The sequence below is a fragment of the Lepidochelys kempii genome, chromosome 2 (assembly GCF_965140285.1).
Source record: "Lepidochelys kempii isolate rLepKem1 chromosome 2, rLepKem1.hap1, whole genome shotgun sequence".
Lineage (NCBI taxonomy): Eukaryota > Metazoa > Chordata > Testudines > Cheloniidae > Lepidochelys > Lepidochelys kempii.
The window spans coordinates 74130253-74156140 of NC_136381.1; the positions used below are offsets into that span (position 1 = coordinate 74130253).

General features: G+C 42.3%; 1 protein-coding gene across 1 annotated transcript in view; it reads left to right on the forward strand.

Moving 5' to 3' along the window:
- PRKDC (protein kinase, DNA-activated, catalytic subunit) overlaps positions 1–25888 on the forward strand; it is a 154504-nt gene that overhangs the window by 48929 nt on the left and 79687 nt on the right. The window contains exons 29-41 of the mRNA XM_073331241.2: positions 7207–7306; positions 7645–7778; positions 8224–8478; positions 9549–9775; positions 10714–10922; positions 11107–11239; positions 13309–13467; positions 13961–14164; positions 16183–16368; positions 19366–19470; positions 21011–21178; positions 22058–22185; positions 24774–24981. Coding sequence (XP_073187342.2) covers positions 7207–7306; positions 7645–7778; positions 8224–8478; positions 9549–9775; positions 10714–10922; positions 11107–11239; positions 13309–13467; positions 13961–14164; positions 16183–16368; positions 19366–19470; positions 21011–21178; positions 22058–22185; positions 24774–24981 — 2216 coding nt within the window. The remainder of the gene's footprint in view (positions 1–7206; positions 7307–7644; positions 7779–8223; positions 8479–9548; positions 9776–10713; positions 10923–11106; positions 11240–13308; positions 13468–13960; positions 14165–16182; positions 16369–19365; positions 19471–21010; positions 21179–22057; positions 22186–24773; positions 24982–25888) is intronic.

Here is a 25888-nt window from a genome sequence, read left to right on the forward strand (position 1 = left end):
AACTGGCGTGTATGGCTTTCCGCTCACACCTGGAGGGTAAGGTGGTCAGGGTCCTCACAGACAACAGGGCCTCGATGTTCTATATCAACAGGCAAGACGGGGCCCAATCCGCTGCCACGAAGCTCTCAGTCTGTGGGACTTCTGTGTAGCCCACAACATCTACCTAAAAGCCTTCCACCTGCCGGGCGCCTGGAATGTGAGGGTGGATCGCTTGAGCAGGGATTTTTCCTCTCAGCACAAGTGGTCTCTACACCCAGAAGTGGCTCACCAGCTCTTCCGAAGGTGGGATACTCCCCAGATGGACTTATTTGCAACCCGGCAGAACTGACGATACCCCCAGTTCTGCTCCGAGGGGGCCTAGGGAGGGGCACTATCTCTGATGCCTTTACCCTGTCATGGTTAGGCCAGCTTCTTTACGCCTTTCCCCCGTTCCCTCTGATCAGCAGGACCCTGGAGAAAATAAAGACGGACAAAGCCAGGGTCCTCCTCGTTGCCCTGGCGTGGCCCAGGCAGCACTGGTACGGGACCCTCTCGGGGCTGGTGGTAGCTCCGCCATGGCAGTTGCCGCTCCACCCGGACCTGCTTTCTCAGGACAAGGGCTGCCTCCTCCATCTCAACCTAGTAATGCTTCGCCTCACGGCGTGACTGCTCAGTGGCTAGGTGGTGAGGAAAGGACATGCTTGGAACAGGTTCATTGCGTCCTCCTCGAAAGTAGACGGCCCTCCACTCGTCGCTCCTATGTGGCGAAGTGGTCTCGGTTTTTGAGGTGGGCGTCAGGCCAGGGTGTTTCCCCAACAACTGCCCTGATCCAGTTTATCCTTGATTACCTCCTCCACCTGAGGGCCCAGGGACTGGCCCCCTCGTCAGTCAGGGTACGCTTGGCAGCCATGTCAGCCTTTCATCCCCCGATGCAAGGGCACACAGTGTTTTCCCATGCTATGACCAGCCGGTTCCTTAAGGGTTTGGACCGTCTCTAGCCATATTCCAAGCCCCTGGTTCCAGTCGGACCTAAACCTGGTGCTGGCTTGTCTCACGGGGGCCCCGTTTGAACCACTTGCCATCTGTTCCTGGTCTCGCCTCTTGTGGAAGGTGACCTTTCTGGTAGCTATCATGTTGGCCAGGTGGGTCTCGGAGCTCAGGGTCCTCACCTCTGAACCGCCGTATACAGTTTTTCATAAGGACAAGTGTCGTAACCATACAGCTAAGGGTAGCCTAGAATTCTTCCTTACCTGTAATGGGTTAAGAAGCTCAAATAACCTGGTTGGCACCTGACCAAAGGGACCAATGGGGAAAGAAGATACTTTCAAATTGGGGGGGTGAGGGAAGGCTTTGTTTGTGCTCTTTGTGTGTGTGTTCTCTGAGAAAGCAGAGAAGCATCAGGTCAGAAAACGCCTCCTAAAATCATCCTAAAATGAGTCTCAGTATTGCAAAAAGAGTAAGTAAATAAGGCCAGGCGCGTTAGATTATCTTTTGTTTTTAGCTTGTGAATTTTCCCTTTGCTAGAGGGAGGTTTATTCCTGTTTTTTGTAACTTTGAAACTAATCCTAGAGGTAGCTCCTCTGTGAATCTTTTGTTACCCTATAAAGTTATTTTCCATCCTGATTTTACAGAAGTGATTCTTTTACCTTTTCTTTAAATAAAATTCTTCTTTTAAGAACCTGATTGATTTTTTTTTTCAGTGCCCTATAGACCCAAGGGGTTGGGTCTGTGCTCACTTTGTAACCAATTGGTTAGGATATTATTCTCAAGCCTTCCCAGGAAAGGGGGTGTAAGGGCTTGGGAGGATATTTTGAGGGAGATAGGGCTCCAAGTGGCCCTCCCTGAATGTTTGTTTAAATCACTTGGTGGTGGCAGCATACTGTCCAAGGACAAAAGGAATTTGTGCCTTTGGTGAAGTTTTTAACCTAAGCTAGTGGAAATAAGCTTAGGGGGTCTTTCATGCAGGTCCCCACATCTGTACCCTAGAGTTCAGAGTGGGGAGGGAACCCTGACAACAAGCTCCAGCTCCGCCAACATGCCGCGTTCCTCCTGAAGGTGGTCTCCACCTACCACATGGGTCAGGACATTTTTCTGCCAGTCCTCTGCCCCAAGCCGCATACGACTAGTGAGGAACGCCATCTCTACACGGTCGACATGAGGTGAGCTCTGGCTTTCTACCTTGAGCGGACCAAGCCGTTCAGAAAGTCTTCGCAACTGTTCATCGTCTCAGCTGAGCGTGCGAAGGGTCAGCCGATTTCCACTCAGTAGCTTTCTAACCAGATTACTTTGTGCATCTGTTCCTGTTATGAGCTGGCGTGGGTTCCCCTGCTGCCCATTGTGAGGGCATATTCGACTCGGGCGCAAGCCTCGTCCGCTGCCTTTGTGGCCCACGTCCCCATCCAGGACATTTGTAGGGGCCACCACGTGGTCTTCGGTGCACACGTTCACCTCGCACTATGCAATCGTCTCCCAGGCCAGGGATGATGCCGGGTTTGGCAGGGTGGTACTCCCTCCCGAGAACTTGTGAACTCCTACCCACCTCCAACAGATATAGCTTGGAATGGCCTATTGTGGAATACACATGGGCAATCACTTGAAGAAAGGACATTTGCCTTTTCTGTAACTAGCGTTCTTCGAGATGTGTTGCTCATGTCTATTCCACATTCCACCCTTCTTCCCCTCTGTCGGAGTGGTCTGGCAAGAAGAAACTGAGGGGGGGAGCACAGCCCCCTTATACTGCGCCAGACAGGTGCCGCTCAAGGGGTCTGGGGGGGGGGGGTGCTCCCCCCTGGGGGTACTGCTAGGGGAAAAACTTCCGGCACTGGTGCACATGGCAATCATGCATACCTATTGTGGAATAGACATGAGCAACACATCTCGAAGAACACCAGTTACGGAAAAGTAATGGTCTTTTCCCAGCACATCCTGAAGTAAGCAGGTGGCATGCAAGAAACTCTGTACAAGCCCAGGACCCAGTATTAGGCTGTTTCTCCCTTTGCATCCTTGGGCTTTGGGAGGGAAGGGGGTGCGAATGTATGGGCTTGCGGGGGGCCCTGTGGTTGGGCGCTGGGAGTGTGGGTGTCTGGGCTGGTTGGGGGGAGGCACAGCTGAGGTCTGGAGGGAGAGGGTATAGGTGTTTGGCCCTGAAGCTCAGGGGTATATGTGCAGGTGGCTGGGGTCTGGGAGGGCAGGGGACAGAGAAACAGCAACTGGGTTGTTGTAGGGGTTTCTTTAACTCTCTACTCCTGGGGTAATCGTGTTTGTTGTCTGTATTGTTAAATACACAGTTGCTGACAGGTATTTTGAAATAAATTACCAGACTAATTGAAACTGATGTGATTATATTATGTTGTTTTGACAAAATAAAATATAAAGAATTTTGCAGAATTTTAAAATATTGTGCACGGAATTTTTAGGTGCAGAATTCCTCCTGAGGATAATGTTTAATCTAGAGAAGAGAAGAGTGGGGGGCATAAGTCTTCACATATGTATACTTCTTGTCCTACTTATTACAAATGTGATCAGCTTAGTTTGCAGCAAGGGAGATTTAAGTTGGATATTAGGGGAGGCTTTCAAACTGTGAGGATAGTTGAGCACTGGAGCAGGTTACCTTGGGAGGTTGTGGAATCTCCATCCTTCGAGGTTTTTAAAAACAGATTAGATAAACAGCTGCAGGAATGGCCTATGTATACTTAATCCTGTGATTGTGTGCATGTGGACTAGATGACCTCTTGAGATCACTTCCAGTCCTATGTTTCTATGATTTCTATGACTCCCAGCTGTTTCACAGGCTTGCTCGGTGACCTTGGGCAAATTATCATAGAAATGCAAAGCCCGATTATTAGTAGGCATGATCCTGCATGTAATCCTCATGGAAATCCCATAATAGAAATACACATTTCTGCAGCCTGGAGTCTCCCACAATTCTGTTATGTCTGGGCTGCTTTCATTCACTCTGCAGTTTCTATAGGTGGTTTGAACTCTCAGCACTGCTCATGCTGGCCGCGTCCCTTTCTCCTGCTTGTGGCCAGATCTTCTGCCTCTGCATCAGCAGTCAAGTGGTGGTTCATTTTACTCCTGTCCTTTCAGTTTATTAGTTATTCAGCCATTTTGGGCAGTGACTGGCAGTTTTCTCTTCTTCCAAGCCTCCTCTCTTCCTTTTTGGTTCAGGGTCTGAGCAGCGTGATAGTCACAGCCACCTGAAGCTCCACTGGAGTGTCTCCAGGCTGAGCTCCTCTGCCCCATTTTAGACAGAGCAACCGTGTGAGGGCTGGTCTAAGTCCAGAAGGATCCAGTGTAAGGCAGCTTTCCCAGGCTCAGCTGAAGGTGAATATTCCAATTATCACAAGATCTCTCTTCTTTGGAGAAAAGTTATGTAACATGGCAGCAGATAATGCTGTAAAATCTAAGTAATCCCTTCTCCTTCCACTGGGTGCTCTCAGAAGGGATACAAACCTGCTTTCAGGCTGAGACACTCCTTTTGTTCCTGCTCTTCTCAGAAATATCAGAGGAAGGTGTGATGGGTGTCGGGGGCAGTCCAGACCAGTGAGTGGTTGCTCTATAATTCTGGTTTCAGAGGAACAGCCGTGTTAGTCTGTATTCGCAAAAAGAAAAGGAGTACTTGTGGCACCTTAGAGACTAACCAATTTATTTGAGCATAAGCTTTCGTGAGCTACAGCTCACTTCATCGGATGCATTCAGTGGAAAATACAAAAGATGTTTTTATACACACAGACCATGAAAAAATGGGTGTTTATCACTACAAAAGGTTTTCTCTCCCCCCACCCCACTCTCCTGCTGGTAATAGCTTATCTAAAGTAAAAAGAAAAGGAGTACTTGTGGCACCTTAGAGACTAACCAATTTATTTGAGCATGAGCTTTCGTGAGCTACAGCTCACTTCATCAGCAGGAGAGTGGGGTGGGGGGAGAGAAAACCTTTTGTAGTGATAAACACCCATTTTTTCATGGTCTGTGTGTATAAAAACATCTTTTGTATTTTCCACTGAATGCATCCGATGAAGTGAGCTGTAGCTCACGAAAGCTTATGCTCAAATAAATTGGTTAGTCTCTAAGGTGCCACAAGTACTCCTTTTCTTTCTATAATTCTGGATTGCCTCATATTGCTTTCCTGCTGTAGCTCCCAGCCTGGGATGCTCACAACAAGCATACCAGCATGCAGGTCACAACCTGAATGTCTGTGTACTAGACAGCCCTGGTTCAGCAGCTCTGACCCCAGCAGACTGTCTACAGCCCCACTGTGGTTTCCACCAACCTGGGTTACAACCAGCAAGGTGACCAACATACTCCCAGTCCCTGATTTTCCCAAAACTATGTGCTCTGTGATGCCCAGCCCCCCTCCTGGTCACTTCAGAGAAATGTTCGGGTCTGTTCCTCTAAAGACTCAAAAGCACATCATAGCTTATTAACTTAACTGACATGAGTACAATCTTCCTTTTAAACACAGCATTGAATTGGTTTATAGTAAAAATAAGACACATTTATTAACAATAGGACATAAGTTAAGTGATGCTAGGTAAAAGGAATAAAGTTAGAATGGGTTACAAGAAAATAAACGTGAAAACGTGCACTTAAAGGTCTGAAATGTAGTGTAATAAAGTACCTTCATTGCCTAAGGAGGTTTTTCCCCTATATTCAGTTTCCAGAGACTACTATGAGAGTGCAAAAGGCCAGCTGTAGCTCAGTGTCTTCAGCTACCTGTCTTCTTGATCTCATGCACAGGGATCACTCCAAGGGCAAGGTCATACATCCAAATACTCCAGGTCTTCCTCATGAAAGTGTGAGACTACTCCCTGGGGTGCATGATAGATCAGGTGCTCTGTTTCCTAACATAGTGGATAGCCTCAGGGAGTGCCTGCAAAGGCCCTCCCCCATGTGCCTTCCATACCCTCTGATTCTTGCAACGAATATCAATCTGAAGGGTTGGGAAACACATTTGGGACCCAAAACCACACAAGGAATCTGGAGCCCAGGGGAAAATGACCACTGCATCAGTCTCCTGGAGCTCAGATTGGTCAAACTCGCCCTACAAAGGTTCCAGAGCCCCCTAGAGGGGATTCACTTTCTGGTTCAATCAGAGAACACTACCACAGTCACATACAGAAACAACCTGGGAGGGACAAGAAGCCCAGTGCTACACAAAGAAGTGATGGTAGTAATGAGACGAGCAGAATGCTTTCTCCCTTCCGAAAAGCAATCCATGTGAAGGAGAGATGAACTAGAAGGCAGGCTGGCTCAGTAGACAAAAAGTCAACAACTTAAATTAGTGCCTTCCTGAAAAACTGTGGCACACCTTAGACGTCCGAAGAGCACTGAAGATTTGCCTCAAGTGTACAGAAGCCACCCGAAGTGACCAAGGACTCTGAGTTTCCAGGCTATATATTGCCAGATGGATCAGACTGTGCATTGTTGAAGCCTACAAGTCATCTGGCATCCCTGTTCTGGAAGGAATTGAGGCACGCTTCACGAGATCAGGACATCCTTGTGGTCCAGATGGGCAAGGGCTTCCACTTCAGAGAGATGGAGTGCAGCTATCTGGTCTTTTGGCCAACACCTGATCAGACACTATATAAAGTGGACTTTCTTTTGTCTGCAGAAGCTGCTTCCTGGATGAAAGTGCAGCAGGTGGTGGCCCAGTAATAGTATTGCCTGTTGGGCAACTGTCAATAAGGGGGATTCCCTTCCTACCTCATTCTGTTTATCTTTTTCCTCCCTACTTCTGCTCACTGCTCCAGATGTAACAGAATTGTGGGAAAAGCTGGGCTGCAGAATGGAAAATTTCTTATACAGTAATTTTGTTTCTGCTAGCAGCATCTCCCACAGTTCTACTCACCCTGGATGGCTTCACTGTTGAGGGTAAGCTTTTCATCTAGATCATCAGCACGTAGGCTGTTTGTCTGCTATAAATAGTTATCGAGTTGGCATTGAGGTTACTGTTGTTAATTTGCTTTCCATGAATTTTCTGCAGCTTTGAAATGACTTATCTGGCAGCAAGTGGGAGAAGGGAGCATGTCCAGCCTGAGACGTGCTGTAACTTTAAACCATCTCCAAAAACTCCAGAGTGGAGGGGAGCATGCCAGACATAATAGAATTTTGAGAGACTCAGCTAGCAGAAAGGAAATTATTGGGTCAGGAATTTTCCATTCTTTAACTGGGCCCAACTATTGGCATTTATTCATAGATGAGCACTTCCCTTTTCTTTGATAACAGGTACAGTTCAACAATGTTGTGATGCCATTGATCATCTAAAGCGCATAATTAAGCACAAAGCATCTTCTCTAAATAAGGCAGAAAAACGGCGGATACCAAGGTTAGTTGTTTGAGATTTTGCCTTTCCAAATACTATATCTTAGTTCGTTGCATATGGCTCTTGTAAAAATTTAGGGTGGTGGGTCTGGACTTCCATTAATGCGTAACTGCATCCCCTTGTGTGTGAAAACTTTCTCCTGAAATGCCCCTTGGCTCAGGTTGGCCACCCCTGAGGTAATGGAAAGAGCATCTATAATTCTTCATTGGATATTTATCTTTGCAAATAGAGCAGTATGGCTTCATTAACATGATGCTGTTGTGGCTTTTCCTTGAAACAAAGAAAAGTCTTTGGCAAATATCAGTAAAGATTGTTGATTTGTATTCCTTATTTTTGTGCAGAGGATTTCCAAATGCTAAGTCAGTGTGTCTGTTGGACCTTGTCATGTGGCTCTTGGTGCAATGTGGGCGACCCCAGACAGAGTGCCGGCATAAATCCATGGAGCTCTTCTATGAGTTTGTTCCTTTATTACCAGGTACCGTGGTCACATATACCTCTGCTTCACATAATTGTGCATTTCTGCTCTCATTTTCTGTGCAAGTAGCTGCAAGTATTTCATTCAGTATAAAAACAGCATTTTTTTTTTTTTTACCATGCAAACTTCCTCCAGCCAGTGTGCCTCAACTCTGACCTGGAGTGACCACCTTTAGGTGCAGGAAAACTATTGTAGCTAGCTGTGAGGGGATCCTCAGCTAATGCAGAGCAAGAGGAGTGGTTCCTAATCCACCCTCTTCCTTGCAGTTGACATATGCAGCGTGGCCAAGGGAATCTGACCGCTGTATTGGCTGTCTTCTCTTCCAGAAAATAAGAGCAACTAATGGAATAGGTTTTTGAGTGTTGATCCGTGTCCATAATACCTTGCTGAATGCCAGCTGTGTATTTACTTAAAGAACATTGATTTCTGTATGCTTCTTTATCAGGAAACCAGTCCCCATCTTTGTGGCTAGGTGATCTTCTAAAAAAACAAGGAATCTCTTTCCTCATCAACAAATTTGAAGGGGGAGGTAATGATGATGACAATCTCTCTGGAATCCTTTCTCAGCCAACACTGTGTGACGTGCAGGAGCCCTTTAGTTTGCGAGCAGTTGTGCAATGGATGGATATGTTTTTAGCAGCTCTGGACTGCTACAATACATTCATTGAGCAGGGAATGATCAAACCATACGAAATACTAGGTAGGTAAATCCTGGCAGCAGCTGGGTCAGTATTATCCATGTTATAAACTCACTCTGAGGGGTTCCTAGCTTGGGCTTAACACTTGTTTCAAGAATAGATTTGATTTACAGGTTCACAATCAGTTTCAGCAACAATTGCCTTGCCACGTGGATTTTTTTTGTAATAGTGGGCTGGTATAATACCTTATTTATTTTGTGTTTTATAGAAATGTTTCATTGCAATTTTAAAAACACTAATTTAAATTTCTTTTCCTTATGGATTTATTTTCCCCTCACGTTGTTTAATTGTGTCCCAACTTCAAAGGCCCTGCAGTGCAGCAACCCTACCTCCAATGAGAAGATCTGTGCATGATTCCTTCTAAAGTCCGTCACCACTCTCCTTCACTTACTTAAAGACGATTACCAATTATCAAAGTGAGGCGCCTCCTTCACTCTCCACTGCCAGCCCACTCATTTGAGTTTGTTGCTTTTCTCATGCTTCAGCCCCACCGAACCAAGGGAGCTCAGTACTTGTATTCTGATGACATGAATACCAATACCTTGTGTAGCTGTTAGGCCATTGGGTCTGCATCCAGTAAAAGTTTTTTTAAATTTATTCATACATTTCTGAACAGCATGTTTCCATAGTAGTAAAATGCAGTGGTGGAATTAGATAACCATTTGTAAAATACTGGTCTGTGTGTGTGTCAGGGCAAGATACCTAGCTTCATTAAAGTGTACAATAAGATTCTTACTAAATGCAGATATTAGAGGGCCAGATTTTCAAAGATGTGGACTTAGATTTGACATGTATACAGATACCTAATACACACATCCATTAAGAATGTATAGTTGTCTGAAAACCTATCCCTCATGTCCAAAACTTAATACTAACAATGTAATTGAAATATGGTTTGAAGAAAAAAATCTCATTCTTTCACTGGTGGGGAAAGATTTTGACTTTTCTCCCCCCCCCCCCATATTTTCATTGTCATTGCATTATGTTAGTCTTTCTCTTTGTGCTGAGCATAAAATGTATTTTTAGATTTATGGGGTCACTATATATTTAGATTTGGTGTAATTCTTTCTAGGTACAAAGATGAGGTCTTCATTCCTGAGAGCTGTGGAGTTCTTCCTTGAAACTATTGTCTTGCATGATATATCTGCAGCAGAGCGGTGCTTTGACATGGGGTCAAAAGGCAATATGTTCAGCCCACAAGAAAGAGAAGAGTATAATTACAGCAAATGCACTATCGTAGTCCGAATCATGGCGTTTGTCAGCATGATCCTGGAGACCTGCCAACAGGATTTCTGGAAGGTAGGTGTTGAACCTATTGATCTGTAGAAGGTGACCTCTGCAGTTGTTGCAATTGTTATTTAAAGTTATGCATTGTTGATTTGAGGGAGGGTGGGGGACTCATGACTAGCTAGGAGAAGTGGATCATCCTTTGCAATACCTTGGGCCATTAATCCTAGCTGGTTATTAAGCCCCAGGAAGTGTCCTGCTCTTTGGACATGACTGCTTCAGTAAGGTGAAGGAAACCCTCACTTCATGGATTATTTTGCAATGAGGTGATGCAGTTCTAATTAGGAGAAATTAATACCATGTATATTTGCCAGTCAGGTTGCTTGAGTCGCCATCAGCATGAGTATCTTATGTTCTTGAATCTGGGAATTTTTCTAAGTGATCATAGTACAGATACTGTGAGAGAGACAATGGCTATAGAAATGACTGTGCTCTGCATTTTTCCTGTTAAATTCCTTTTTGAAGAATGAACATGTAAGTCTCTCTGTCTCTTTCTGTATTTAACGTAATATAAATGGAAGTTTTAATATCTACAGTTCCTTATGAATTTTAAAAAGGGCACTGCTAAGTCAATTTCCGGGTGCATACAGGTGCATAACTGGCAGTTGCATAATTTGTTCAGATGCATAACTAGCAGTCTTCATGTGTGTAGAAGTCTGTAGTATTGGCACGTTATTTGAACACTAAAATGAGCACATGTATGTGGAAATAAGGTGTGATGTTGTGCACCCGCATCTTTAAAAATGGCCACTTAACTTCTGTAAATCAGAGTAATTAACAATATATTGAAAATGAGCCATTTTGGAGAGAAAGAGATTAAGATTAACAATTGAATAGCCATATTCTGCTTATTTCAGGCACAGGAAAAATTATGGAAAGCAGAATAGGTCATCGAATAGGATTAAGAATAAAATGTCTTCAGCTTCATTTTAATCTTTTATTCGTTCCAGTTACTTGAGAAGGAATTGCTTAATGCAAATCTGATAGAACTTCTTGTGAGAATAGTGTGTGATCCAGCAAACATAGGCTTTAATACAGCTGATGTACAAGTCATGAAAAATCTCCCAGATGTTTCTGTGAGGCTCATAAAAGCTTTGATGAAATCTCCCTATAAAGAATCCTTGGAGCTAAGTATAAAGAAAAGAATAACATCACAAAGGTAAGAGCTCTCTGATAGCCATAAATGGCTAATTTAAAATAAAAACGAATGCAGTACATAGTGAGAGATGCAAAGTGAATGAAGCTTCCATTGCACAGTTATAGGATGGTGTATTTTTCTCATGTTATATTGATACACCCACAGGCAATCTGTGTTTTTATTTATTTTTCCTTTCCTTTGTCAGCATCGAGGAGCTTTGCTCTGTTGAGCTGTATAATCCAGATGCTCGTTTTGATCATATTAGACTTAGTTCCATCTTGTCTGCATGCAGGCAGCTCCATAAGGCTGGCCTGCTTCATTCCACACTTCAATCACAGGTAAACATTGATTCAGAAAATAACAGTTAAGATTTTTCATATTCAAGAGCTTTTCTAATGTGAAAGGCCATGAAGTCATGGGGAGTTGCTTGTGAAGTAACCAATGGCAGAATAGGCCTTAGCTAATTCTCATAATTTCCTAGTGAAGTAGGTCAATAAATAATATCCTTTTATAGATGAGAATACTCTGGCAGAGAGATTAAGTAACTTGTCCAAGGTAACACTGGAGAGTTGGTGTTGAAACTAGGATCTGAACTCTCGAATTGCTGGTGCTCAGACTATACCACCCCTAAATAAATGATTTACATTACACTCAATAAATACCAAACACTGGGACATGAAAACAATAGAAGAGAGCCGTGAAAAATCCCTTTATCTATGGTTCTGTACAATTGGGTGGTAAATTTGGTAGTGTAGCTAAAAATCTGGCCACATGTGTGTACCTTAATGTTCAAAATGGAGGTTATTTCAAGAAAATATCTGCACTTCAAATGGAGTGGTAGACATTTAATTCCAAAGAGAAGATTAGATTGCAGACAGTAATGGTGGGGAAAAAAGAAGGGGAAGATGTGCTTAATTTTTGACAAAAGTAAAAAAACTTGATTTATCGTTAAAAGAAGTCCAGGGGAAAGAGTGATTTTTGTGGTTTTGACTATGCAAACAAACTTTTTACATTTTGAAAACTAGCATGTAAACTTACAAAATGTCAGATAAGAATATATCATTGGTTATGATTCAGTTGTGAAGTAGTCAGTAGAAGAAGGAAAAGATTTAAAATGCTATCAGAACGAGATAGAAAAGCATCAGCCCCTCTGATGGAGCAGTGTTCAGAAGAGAAATATACAACATATTACAATATATTAATATTCTGAGAAGAATATTAAGACAAATGGGAAAAGGTGTCAGAGAAGCACGCATAAGTGTGGTATAGGGGATACGTTATTTGGATGTATTGTTATTAAAATGAAGATTTTGGACATAGTTGCAAATAAAAATTGGTTTCCTTTATTCATGAGTGTTGGCAGGCCTGGCCTTTAAAGAGCAAATCCTTTGTCCAAAAAAATAATCAGTATAGGTCATCCTATTAGTACTACATATGTTGTTTTGCAAGAGACCAGAGTTCAAATTGTGAAGAGGTGGGTTATTCAGCTTCTGGAATAGAAGGAGAGCCTCTTTCCTTCCAGTAGGATGCTCCATTGGCTGAACAGATGCAGCCTGAGGGGCCTTGTTTAGACTTTTGCGTCACAGGAAAGCAGGATAGAGGGAAGTTGTACAGATCAAACTTAAACCTTTATGGAACCTCCTAGGTATTCCTTGGGCTCCCTGATACCAAGGTTCTGGAATTCATGTCTCAGCCAATCTCTGTCACTCTAGGTAAAGGAAAAAAGAAGCAAGATAGGTAGCAGCCATTCAGGATTGACAAAGACTCTGCTATTTGGTGAAGGATGCCACATTTATCATGTAACAATGTAAATGTTAAATTTTATGGAATTTTTGCCGTTAATTTCTCCAAGACCAAGATTTCACCCTATATGTTCAGATAAAAACCTGCGATAGTAGGACAGCATGTTGACTGGTGTCAGTGGTACCCACGGATTATATGGTGCCTCCTTCAGGGCATCTACATTCTCATAAGATTTTCTGAATGTCCATACTAGTATTGCTCATCAACTGTTCAGAATCCCTTAAAGTCCCTCAAAATCCCTTAAAGGAAGAGGTTCAGCATCCCTTGAAGTCTTGAGTCCAAATTTTGGGTTAGTGAGTAATGATCCCCAAATGGGTATCAGCTCATTCTGAAACCAAATGTTTATTCAAGTGTGGTTTCCAGGAGCATGAATAGGACTGTCTGTGTGCAGGGACAATTGTCAGGTCAACAAGCTTGAAAAAACAGAGATTTTTTCCCCAGAACCCCTGTGGTGCTCCTGTCACAGAACAGTTTTACGGAGGTTTAATTTATTTATTTTTGACAGCTAGGCAGAGCAATTTAATGTTTAAATTGTATTTTTCTCCTGCATTTATGCAGACTTACAGTAGAAGTTCTCTCTCCACCCCCTCTCCACATTCTCTAGGGTTCGGGGCTCCATTTCACAGTTGGCTCTAAGCTTCTTTCAGTTGTTTATAAAAGCATTGCACCAGGAGATGAGAGGAAATCTCTTCCATCATTGGACATCAGCAGCAAGCGACTGGCTGATGGACTCTTGCAGCTGGCCTTTGCTTTTGGTAGCCAGGTAGGAGGATCACCTCTTCTGATGTACTGTCTCCAAGTCCATTTCTGTAGTTCTGGGTTCTGGCATGTTTCCTGTTCTGGTAGTTAATCTTATCTGTGCTGTCTTCAGCAACATTGTAGAAGAAACTGGTCCATTTCTCTGTAACATGTATTTTTTGGGACAGAAAATTATGTATGTATGCAGCATGCTGTATTTATAAAGTTACCTCAACACTTCGAATCCAGAAGCCAGAGTTTGGCCATTGTTGAGTGCTAGCGTCAAAGGCAAATCATGGATTCTTTAGTAGGGGAAATATTCTGATAATGTTCTGGGGGGGAGAGGGTTTGTGCTTTTTTCCTTAAGTTTTAATATTTGTTTTTGTATTATAAGTATACGTACAACTATTTGAGAAGGTAACTTTAAAAGAGCTTCTCTTGATTTTGTAGAAGACTAGTGACACTTAGTGATTTCAGTACCTCTGGACTGACCTCTCTTCTTGTGCCAATTCCCACAGTGTGAGGAGCTGGTAAGTCTCCTGTTGAACACAATGATCCTGTCTGTGCCACTATCAGGAACATCACAGAGGAGTCTGATCAGCTTCTCCCATGGAGAATATTTCTACAGTTTGTTCTCAGAAACCATTAATCGAGAACTGCTGAAGGACCTGGATGTGGCCATACTTCAACTTATGAAATCATCTGTGGACAGCCCCAAAATGGTACTGGATCTTTTTTTCAAAAGGACACAGTCAGTTGAAAATGTCATACCCTCTCTAGTTACAAGAAACATCTACAATAACTGTAAATGAAAGATGGGCGGGGGGGTTGTTAAATGTTCTTTTTTCAGTGTTTCACTTTGTTGTGGAGGTTTGTTTGTTTTTTTGGGTTGTGTTGATACTCATTGGTTCTGCATACCTCATGCACCATAGCAAGATGGCATAATTCCCATGCACTGCACTCTCACATGCTTCCTTTTCCCCAGGCCCCATTAAAGAAAGTCTGCCAATTAAAGAGGGTTTACTGGTAACACAGCAGCCGAGCTGATGTTTCTAAGATTGGGCTCAAGATGCCTGGTAAGGGCTAGGGACAGCAGAAGCCCATGGGAGGTGGGGATCTGTCTTCTTGGCCCAGGCAGGGGTCCAGGGAATGCAGTGACTGAAACCTGAGGAGCGGCAGCCTCTGCCTGGGATCAAGAGGACAGGTGATTCTTCTTTTTTGGGACTCCTCTATAGGTCCCTGGGAAGAATTTAGAAGTTGGGAGGCCTTATTTCAACATTGCTGCTAAAGAGCTCAGCAGAGAGGTATCAGAGCAGAGGAGTCAAGCATGTTTGCCAGTGTTGCTTTTGAGCCCACACACACACTCTCTTGCAGAAAAATTCAGCAAGGAAGAAGACACCCCACTTAAAAATTAATCAAAGGAATTTTAAAAAGTAGTCTGGACATTACATTTAAAAGGTTTTATCTCAGACAGTTCTAAAAATAATCAAGCTGGTGGTATCACTTTAAATTGTTTCCACTGTCATTAAAGCTGATGTAAGCAGCAAAGAAGTGATTTTTTTTTAAAAGGCTGGCACTTGCATATTGATGATTCTCCAATGTGCTGTGTGTGCAGAGCCATAACAGCTGTTAGTCTGAAAACTGGATCTCTCCTATCTAGTAGATTCCTAAATATTCATATTCACATAGTTGTAGCTGGCAGTGGATATTCTCTATAACACTTGCTTTTTAAATTCTCTACTTCTTCTGTTTTTGAAAACTTCTTGTGGCTGGTTCATGCGCTACAGGTCAGGGAGGTATGGTCAATTATTTTCCAAAACCACATTCCCTCCTCCTTTGTTAGAACTTGGAGATTTCTTTTTCAGGTTAGTGAGATTTTTCTTTTACAGTCTTTTTTGTCCTCGCTTTTGAAGATTTGGGAAGAAAAATACCCATAGTTTAACTGTAATATTCTAAATCTGGTGGAATCCAAATATGATGATTATATAGTCAAAAGTGCAAGTAATCCTTGCACAGTAGGATGCAAAGTTCAAGTATAGTACTTAGTGATTTTGTTTTATACTCTGATCACATAATTTAGAAGAATTCTCTGTTTATTAAAATTGTGATCTCATCCTGTTACACTCTCTGTCTTGGATTGCAAAACTGAGAGGGAAGAGCAAAAAATGCTTGACTGTTACCATGTATGATACACCTTTATTCTTGGCTTCTCTGTGTACTTGTCAACAGAAATGTGTTTCGATTTTATTTTTAAATGTTACTTCATTTGTATCTTAGGTCCATTCTAGAGACTATTTTAAAATAAGAATTGGAGTTTATTAGGTTACTGTATCTGTCTCACTCAAATATACTCCCTTTTCCCATGTTCACACAAACTTTAATAAACAGAACTGCTGCACCATACGTGGAATAAAACAGGAATGAATATGAGAGCAATCTGAAGTGTTTGCTTTTGATCGCTAGTATGTCCTTATGGAAAATTAATGTTAGCACTACTACGTGATGCATGAAACTAATCCTCACTTGATTAATATTTTAGGCTCGGATTTTCAAAATCACCTAGAGAATTTGGACTCAGTTCCCATTAAAAAATAGTGCAAATTGGCTGTCAAAGTCTCCTAAACTAGTGATGCTTATTGTTTGTAATTATCTATCCCAATGACCAAATATCATGATTACATTGAATTAAATGTTACCACCATATGGAATACATGGAATTTTTATTTTGTTTTCATTTCAGGTGGGTACCATCCTGAATGGTATGTTAGATCAAAGCTTTAGAGAGCGTGCTGTACGCAAGCAGCAGGGAATGAAGTTGGTGACTGCAGTACTGAGAAACTGGATGAGACTTGACAGCTGGTGGGCCAAAGATTCTGCTCCAGAGAGCAAAATGGCTGTTTTGACACTGTTGGCTAAAGTTCTGCAGGTATATATTCAGAGGGGTAGCCGTGTTAGTCTGGATCTGTAAAAGCGGCAAAGAGTCCTGTGGCACCTTATAGACTAACATGCTCCAATACGTCTGAGCTTTTGTGGGTGAATACCCACTTCGTCGGATGCATGTAGTTGAAATTTCCAGAGGCAGGTATAAATATGCAAGCAAGAAACAGGCTAGGGATACTGAGGTTAGTTCAATCAGGGGGGATGAGACCCTCTTCTAGCAGTTGAGGTGTGAACACCAAGGGAGGAGAAACTGCTTTCGTAGTTGGCGAGCCGTTCACAGTCTTTGTTTAATCCTGAGCTGATAGTGTCAAATTTGCAAATGAACTGAAGCTCAGCAGTTTCTCTTTGAAGTCTGGTCCTGAAGTTTTTTTGCTGCAGGATGGCTACCTTTAAATCTGCTATTGTGTGTCCAGGAAGATTGAAGTGTTCTCCTACAGCTTTTTGTATATTGCCATTCCTAATATTGCTGGTGAGAATACGCTTCAGCCCATAGAACTAATCAACATACCCTTAGAGCCCCGACAGGGGTTATTCTATCTACTGCCCAAGATCCACAAACCCGGAAACCTTGGACGCCCCATCATCTCAGGCATTGGTACTCACTGAAGGAGTGTCCAGATATTGTGGACTCTCTACTCAGACCCTACACCACCAGCACTCCCAGCTATCTCCGTGACACCACTGATTTCCTGAGAAAACTACAATGCATTGGTGACCTTCCAGAAAACACCATCCTAGCCACCATGGACGTAGAGGCTCTCTACACAAACATCCCACACACAGATGGAATACAAGCTGTCAGGAACAGTATCCCTGATGATGCCACAGCACAACTGGTTGCTGAGCTCTGTAACTTTATCCTCACCCACAATTATTTCAAATTTGGTGACAATATATACCTCCAGACCAGTGGCACCGCTATGGGCACCCGCATGGCCCCACAATATGCCAACATTTTTATGTCTGACCTGGAACAAGGCTTCCTCAGCTCTCGTCCACTCACGCCCCTTCTCTGCCTACCTTACAATGATGACTCTTCATCATCTGGACCTGCGGGAAGGAAACCCTGGAAGAATTCCACCATAATTTCAACAGCTTCCACCCCACCATCAGCCTCAGCCTGGATCAATCTACATGGGAGGTCCACTTCCTAGACACCATGGTGCAAATAAGTGATGGTCACGTTAACACCACCCTATACCAAAAACCATCATCAGTGATCTACAACCCATCCTGGACAACAGTCCCTCACTTTCACAGGCCTTGGGAGGTAGGCCAGTCCTTGCCCACAGACAGCCTGCCAACGTGAAGCGTATTCTCACCAGCAACTACACACCGCACCATAGTAACTCTAACTCAGGAACCAATCCAGGCAACAAACCTCGGTGCCAACTCTGCCCACATATCTACACCAGCGACACCATTACAGGTCCTAACCAGATCAGCCACACCATCACCGGTTCATTCACCTGCACATCCACCAATGGAATATACACCATCGTGTGCCAGCAATGTCCCTCTGCGATGTACATCGGCCAAACTGGACAGTCCCTACGTAAAAGGATAAATGGACACAAATCAGATATTAGGAATGGCAATATACAAAAAGCTGTAGGAGAACACTTCAATCTTCCTGGACACACAATAGCAGATTTAAAGGTAGCCATCCTGCAGCAAAAAAACTTCAGGACCAGACTTCAAAGAGAAACTGCTGAGCTTCAGTTCATTTGCAAATTTGACACTATCAGCTCAGGATTAAACAAAGACTGTGAACGGCTCGCCAACTACGAAAGCAGTTTCTCCTCCCTTGGTGTTCACACCTCAACTGCTAGAAGAGGGTCTCATCCCCCCTGATTGAACTAACCTCAGTATCCCTAGCCTGTTTCTTGCTTGCATATTTATACCTTCCTCTGGAAATTTCCACTACATGCATCCGACGAAATGGGTATTCACCCACGAAAGCTCATGCTCCAATACGTCTGTTAGTCTATAAGGTGCCACAGGACTCTTTGCCGCTTTTACAGGTATATATTGTGTTTGGTAAAGTTAAAGCCACTTTAACAGCAATCTGTAAGAGCATGCTGCATCTTGGAAAAGTGGCAGTATTAGATTTTGAAGGTTTATTTTAGTTGTTTTGTTTTTACATTTATTGCTAGTTGGAGAATTTCAGTGTTCTCTGAATAATGAATACAAAGTATTTTTTTTTTTTTAAAAAAGGTTTTGGCAGACAGAAATTTGATTTCACCTTCCCATTTTTACTCCTGTGTCTGATGTTATAGCTCCCCATCTCCTTCATAACCAGAGTTGCCAATGGAAGGAGTCATCTTTGGGAAGCAAGCAACCTCTGATGAGGTACTGCCTGTCTCGTTGGCAGCCAGACAGTTGTTTTTGGAGTGGTTGTCCCCAGACCAAATCATTTCAGAAAACTATTCTGTTTGGAGAACTTCAACTTCTTTGCCTCTCCATTCCCTCACTTATTTGAGACATTCTTCCTCAGCTCACATCTTGAAGACAGAGCTTTTTTGACAACTTGTAAACCCGTGCAAAATATCTAGGAAAAGAATCAGAATGACCTCCCCTATTCTTTTCTTTTCTTTATATTCATTCTGTGGCTTGAGGTTTATTACTGGAAGGTGTGTTTGAAAATATACGAAGTGGATTATCCTAATGGCTTAGCTGGTAATAGTGCAGTAATCATAGGAGATCTAGCTTTGGGAAGGAGCTTAATACTGTTTTTCATTGGCTAGAAAAGGTCACAACATGTGATTCCCAACATTGTGATGGGTGGGAACTTTTAGATCCATGCTAAGAACACATGTAAAACCTAAACCCTCATCATATGCATGTCTGCTGAAATAAATTCCAGAAATGACTGATGAATTATGAAACTCTGAACAAAAATCATGGAAACTGTGTTTAACACAGAGATTCTTTTTATATACTAAATATTTTTATATGTTTTAATTGTTTTTTCTCTCTCCAGATTGACTCGTCAGTGTCTTTTAATACAAATCATGAGGCTTTCTCTGCTGTTTTTAGTACATATACCAGCCTACTTACTGATCGCAATTTAGGTCTAAATCTAAAGGTAAGTTGTATTTTGTTTTCCCCCGAGTTTGAATGCTAGCTCTACTCATGGATTAAAAACCAGTTTTAATTGGGTTACGTCACTAAGGGTACCTTTCTCTTGCTTTTCATAATAATGTAACAAATTTCCTTTTCTTTCTTACCCTCCCATAGATCAGCAAGCTAAAAATCACAAGTTAATGTCATTTTTATTTTTTTATTTTTACATTTTTCTCAATCTTCCTTCTTTTTCCTTCTCTTTTTGATCATGTAGTTTTAGGAAAAGTCAATAATATGGAGATATAGATGTAGTTATAAACTCACTTAAAAACGTAAGAGGAATATAGCTTGATCAGGGATGTCATTTCACTTTTGAGCACTATCTGTAGGGATTGAACCTGGGACCTCTGTATATAGAAGCATTAGATTCCTATTGCTTGAGCTAAATACCAAACTCATAAACTTCTATATGTAGTCTAGACACTAAAGTGGGGACAAAGAACCACACTGTGTTAGTATGGGGTACAAAAGATGCTGGACTGAGAGCCCTGACAACTGAAGTTCTCTGCCTACAGAAGAAACACAGTATGGTTACTGCCAATGTTCCCTCTAATTTTTTACATCCATGCGCGGAATGAATTTTGTTATGTGCACCAATATGGAAGTGGTGTATGGTGGGACTGAGGAGTTCGGAGTGTGGGAGGGGGCTCAGGGCTGGGGCAGAAGGTTGGGGTGTGGGGGTCAGGGGTCTGGGGTGGGGCCGGGGATGAGGAGTTTGGGGTGCAGAATGGGGCAGAGGGGGTTGAGCACTTTGGCTGGGGGTGAGGGCTCTGGGGTGGGGCTGAGAGGTTCAGGGTGCGGGAGGGGTCTCGGGGCTGGAGCAGAGGTTGGGGTGCAGGGGTGAGGGCTCGAGCGTGGGGGGTGGGCTGGGGATGAGGGATTTGGGGTGCAGGTTGCCCCAGAGCTGCAGTGGGGAAAGAGGAGTTCCCCCAGCCCTCTCTCACCGCCGGCGGCAGCTCCGGGGGAGAGGCACCTCTCCCCGCCAGCAGCTCTGCATGCCCCAACTTTCCCCTCTCCAGGCCCCTGTAGCTGTGCACCTGCCAGCTGCGCAGCTTAGAAGGAACATAGCTTACTGCCCTGCTAATGTGAGTCTGCCATGAATTAGGCAGACTACTCTGGTGATTGCCTGTTTGTTCATATTCAATTGAACTTGGACTTTTTGCTGTAGCTACCAAGAAGGGTGTCAGTTAGTGCATTAGTAGTGGTGTTTTTCTGTGCTAGTAGACACTTGTTAAGTAGAAAATGGACTGAGACTTATTCGTTGTGTACATCAACCATGAAATATCCATTGGAGGATAATTTTTGGTCATTTCTGACCAGGGCTTGATTTTGGACCAGCAGCTTAAAAGATGGAAGGCTACATATTAACTAATTACCAACCACCTGAGCTCTGCACTTATCTAACTCTGCTGCTGAGGAGTAACTTGTAGTTTTTTCAATCTGATACATAGCTGGAGGATGAAAAAGTTTTTCTAATTTGAAATAACCTCTATTTACTTCAGAGCCAAGCAGTGATTATTCTTCCATTCTTCACTAATCTGACTGGAGAAAGGCTTAGTGAGCTTAAGGATGCTCTTGACCAACTTGTGGCTTTCAATTTCCCCATGAAGTCTGATGAGTTTCCCAAGGGAACCTTGAGGTACAATAACTATGTGGACTGCACTAAGAAGGTCAGTACTTGCGTATGTTTAAAGTGTATAATTAAAAACATAAGTGAATTTCTATGCAGAAACCATGTAATTTATCAGTATGTTTGTCATCTTTGAGATGACAGGATTGTTTCCTCTAAATCCTAATGTAGTTCACCAGTTTATCTTAATTTATTTCTGGTAGTTGATGATTCCAAACATCAGAAATTAGGAATATAAATACAAGGTCCAGTTCTGCAGACCTTTACCCTTGTGAACAATCCTTATTCATACAAGTAGTCCTATTGACCTCTGTGGGATGACTCTCAGGAGTAAGGTTTAAATTTAAAGGATAGGGCGTATGGTAATTCAATCTGAAGAAAAGTCATATTTAAGGTAATACAGTTATCAGATTTTCTTTAAGAATATGTTGTGTCTGTGTTAGGGCAGAGCTAAATTGTATTCTCCATGGTCTAGACTGTGACTGTTGAACCACATCCTTTTATAGGGGAGGTGCAGTGCGGAAAGGATCAATGGAGGGGCACAGTCTCTTTTCAGACTTCTTCCACACATGGTAGTGAGCATTTTGTCCATCTATCCATAAAGTGGAGCAAATTGCTGTCCCCAGAGTAGTAGTTCCATCCATGGCCCAACTCCAAAGTGCAGGAAACATACAGAATTCTCTTGAATTAAGAGGGCTCTCTGACAGCAGCCACAACCCCCTACTCCTCAAAGGAAGAGGCTTTCTTTATATCTGGTGATTTATTTTTTGTGTGTGTGGAAGATTCTCTTTCCTGGCAAATGAAAGTGTATGAAATAAAAATATTCTCTTGAGCATGGTCCAGCAGCATGATAGGATACCAGATCCGACGGACCATTGGTTTGATCCAGTATGGGCAACTCTTGTATTCTTTTTTCCAGTTTCTAGATGCACTAGAATTATCTCAGAGTCCAATGTTGTTACAATTGATGACAGAAATCCTCTGTAGGGACCACAGACACTTTATGGAGCACTTGTTTCAAACCAGTTTCAAAAGAATTTCCAGAAGGTGAGCTTGGGCTGTCATTTTTTGTTTTTCTGTGAAGCTTTACCTTGACAATAGGTGCTCGACAGTAATCAAGTCCTGTTATGCAGATCGTTATGGTTATGAGCATTATATTTCCAGCTGTACTTTTGAAGAAACTTGTCAGTTTCTTCCTGATCTCTCTTGAGCAATACCATCTCCTCCTGAAATTCTCCCAAAACATTTTGACCAATATTTCCCGTAAAAAACAAGTAAATGTGGTTCTGATTTCCAGATGACACTTCATGTGTCTGGAGAAGTTTGCAAAGCCTTGACAGCTCAGTCTCTTCCAAAAAAAAAAAAAAAAAAATTCAAATCAAGATAATAATCTTGGAAAACATGCACCCGGGGATGTTCAGTTGATCTTCCAATTGTATATTTAATGGAGTTAACCTTTTCCATAAGTAACTACCATGAAGACAACTAATAATTACTTTGTGCAAATTTATGGGGAATGAATATTACCAGGACAGTAAGACAGAATCATTTACAAAAAAAAATGGTATTCAGAAAAATGTGTTTTAAGATTATATCCTCATTGAGAGCATTAAGGTTTCCTGACTTGAAGTCTTCATTTATGTCCAGATTTCAGTTTTGTATGTTTAGTTTTATGTAATTATCCAGGATAACAGCCAATATGTGGCAAAACTACATCACTGACAAGCCCAAATTTACCATGCCAATAGGTGCGGAGCAGTAATCCAGTCCTTCTCTTTTCCTTCCTCTTTGGAGATCAAGTATGTCTCTTCAGTTGTACAGAAAGCAAGAGACTGAACGAAGCATGGCTACAACCCAGCTGACTCTTGAAAAGCTGTCCTTTTCAAAGAGTTCTAGTTTCTGTCTTTGTGAATGATTTGGTGGGTGCCTGAATGGCCTCGATTTTATGTTTTATTTGCTATTTGCTTATTACTACATTTCTAGGTGATGTTCTGTACACATTATTAAAGATATAATTGAGTTTTTAATATACACAGAGGACCAGATTCTAAACACCTAGGTGTTCAATACTGATAGCTATGTGTATCTTGAAAAATCTGATACTGTGCTTTTGCATAGTTAGGTCACCAAAGTATGTTTGGGCAGCTAACCCTCATTCCCAGGGATCAGACTCCAGTATTTTAGCCCTCTTTACACTTGTGATTGATGCTAATGCCATTGCTTACTTGCAGGCTGCTTGTGAAAATTAAGCAAAACTGGACAGGAGAATATAAATCCTGTTAAATATTTCTAAGAATTGTATATTGCGGTGGAATCTCCATCCTTAGAGGTTTTTAAGGCCCGGCTTGACAAAGCCCTGTTTGGGATGATTTAGTTGGGGTTGGTCCTGCTTTGGGGGGTTGGACTAGATGACCTTCTGAGGTCTCTTTCAACCCCAATCTTCTATGTTTCTATGTAACAAGCTTCTTATATCTAGGCTATTGGGTATTGGTTTCCTAGATATAGGGTTTTAATGGTTTGGTGTTTCAAGTGCTCATGTGTGCAAGTACTATTTTGAATTTATTTAATGGTCTTTGTCCTGAAAGCTCTCAAAACACTTGAAAAATTACATATGGACAAGAATTGTCATCTACCACTGAAATGCAGCTGTCTTTTGGGGTGAAATATGGCCTCCATTTAACAGCACACAGCAGCACTGCGCTATTGTTCCATAGGAAGTGAAGAAAAGCATGGCATATATTGACAATACGGGCGGGGAGGGGGGGAGAGATCACGTAGACAGAACGTAATTATCCAATCTTGAAAATGAGCTAAGATGCTGGGCCTAATACTGTTCTGTAGAGTGCTGTAGAATCTTTCATGACCACAATTGGTCTAGAGTTGGACCTCTCATTTATAAACCATCAGATAGCACCTCCACTAACCCAATGCCTTCAAATGGCATGCTGTGTTGCTGGATTAACGAAGACTCAAAAAGTACACCTACACTCCATACTACTTATGGTGTCATATAGAGTACATACACAGCTCCCCTTCCTCCCCCCACACAGCGTGGGTACAAATAGCGGTGTAGATAGTGAGGCACTGCTTAGGCAATTAAAGACAGGCTTGGATGTACCTGGTATGTACCTGGGTATATACTCTGTGACTCTCTCTACAGCCAAAGCAGAGCTTCCCCAATCTGCAGTGCTATTTTTCCAGCCTTTGTCCACCACAGGGATAGATTCTGGGCAGGGTGAGGCAATGGGAAGGTGCTGAAGCCTTTTCCTGTTTTCTCACCCTGCCAGAACCTTTCATTGACACATGTAGCTACACACCGCAGTGTGGACACAGCCTTTTTAATGAGGAATATAGCTACATGTACCCTACATGCTGCCAACAGTGACATGCAGTGTAGATGTAGCCAAAGAGCAGAATGCCACTTACCAAATGACAAAAACTGCTTCCTGCAACACCTGGGTATTGTAGATCTTCTACCCCAGTGCTGATGACCTTGCTTACCATGTGAGATCCGCTGAGATGACAACCCAAATTGATATGACTGCTCAAGAGAATCAAAAAGTAAATGTGGAGTTGAAAATTTAAATGGAAATTTGGTAAAGGAGTGGTTCACCTAAAATTCTCATCCTGCTTAGGAGTAGCTGTGAAAAACAAGTTGTGCTGTTAGACATCGTGCACAAAATGTTCCAGAGCGAAGCCCTTCTTTCAAATGCCACTCGACAAGCCTTCGTGGATCGCTCTTTCCTCACCCTCTTGTTGCACTGCAGCTTGGATGCACTGAAAGAATTCTTTAGCAAGATTGTATTAGAAGCCATGGATACACTGAAAACCAGATTTACAAAGGTTAGCTTCATTTTTCTTTAAGGTTGTAAGAAATCCTCTAAAATGTCAGTATTGTTCCATGATATGTTACAGATTATATTTTCTTAACTATAAATACAACATTCAAATAAAGATAATTTTTTCCAATTTTGAGTACATTATAGAGCACAAATTAACATCTTAATGTCACTGGGAGTCTTTCCATTGACTTGAATGTGTGTTGGATCTGGCCTGAACATGTTATTACTGTGAAGTTAATATATATTAACTTATATGTTGCTTATGAAAAGAGAAGAAATTCCATCTGTGTATATCCAGAGAGGCTTAAGGTCCTGTCAAAGGCAAAATCCTGTCCTAACCTTAACTGGGGTGTGTGCGTCTGTCTATAAGATATATTGTTTTACTGTACTCTTAAATTATATAAACTTGCACATTAACATGAAATGATGGTGATGGTGCTAAGTCTTATTTTGACTATTAGAAAAATGTTAGTACTTCCTGTGGTCAGTAATATATATATTTTGTTACAATTAAAAATCCTTACTGTTTTTATTTCAAAATATCAAAGTGCTGACCATCCTCAGGGGAAACTCCCATTGACTTCTTTGCAGACAGGATTTCACCTCTGGCTTCTATTTTATATTCTCCTATCACTGTTCTATTTTAAAAAATTAAATACATAAATATAAAAGATCATTGCAATATGAAAAAACAGAGTTCTAAGCCTGTATTTCTCTAAAAACGGCCATACTGGGTCAAACCAAAGGTCCATCCAGCCCAATATCCTGTCTACCGACAGTGGCCAATGCCAGGTGCCCCAGAGGGAGTGAACCTAACAGGTAATGATCAAGTGATCTCTCTCCTACCATCCATCTCCACCATCTGACAAACAGAGACTAGGGGTATGTCTACACTACGGAATTAGGTC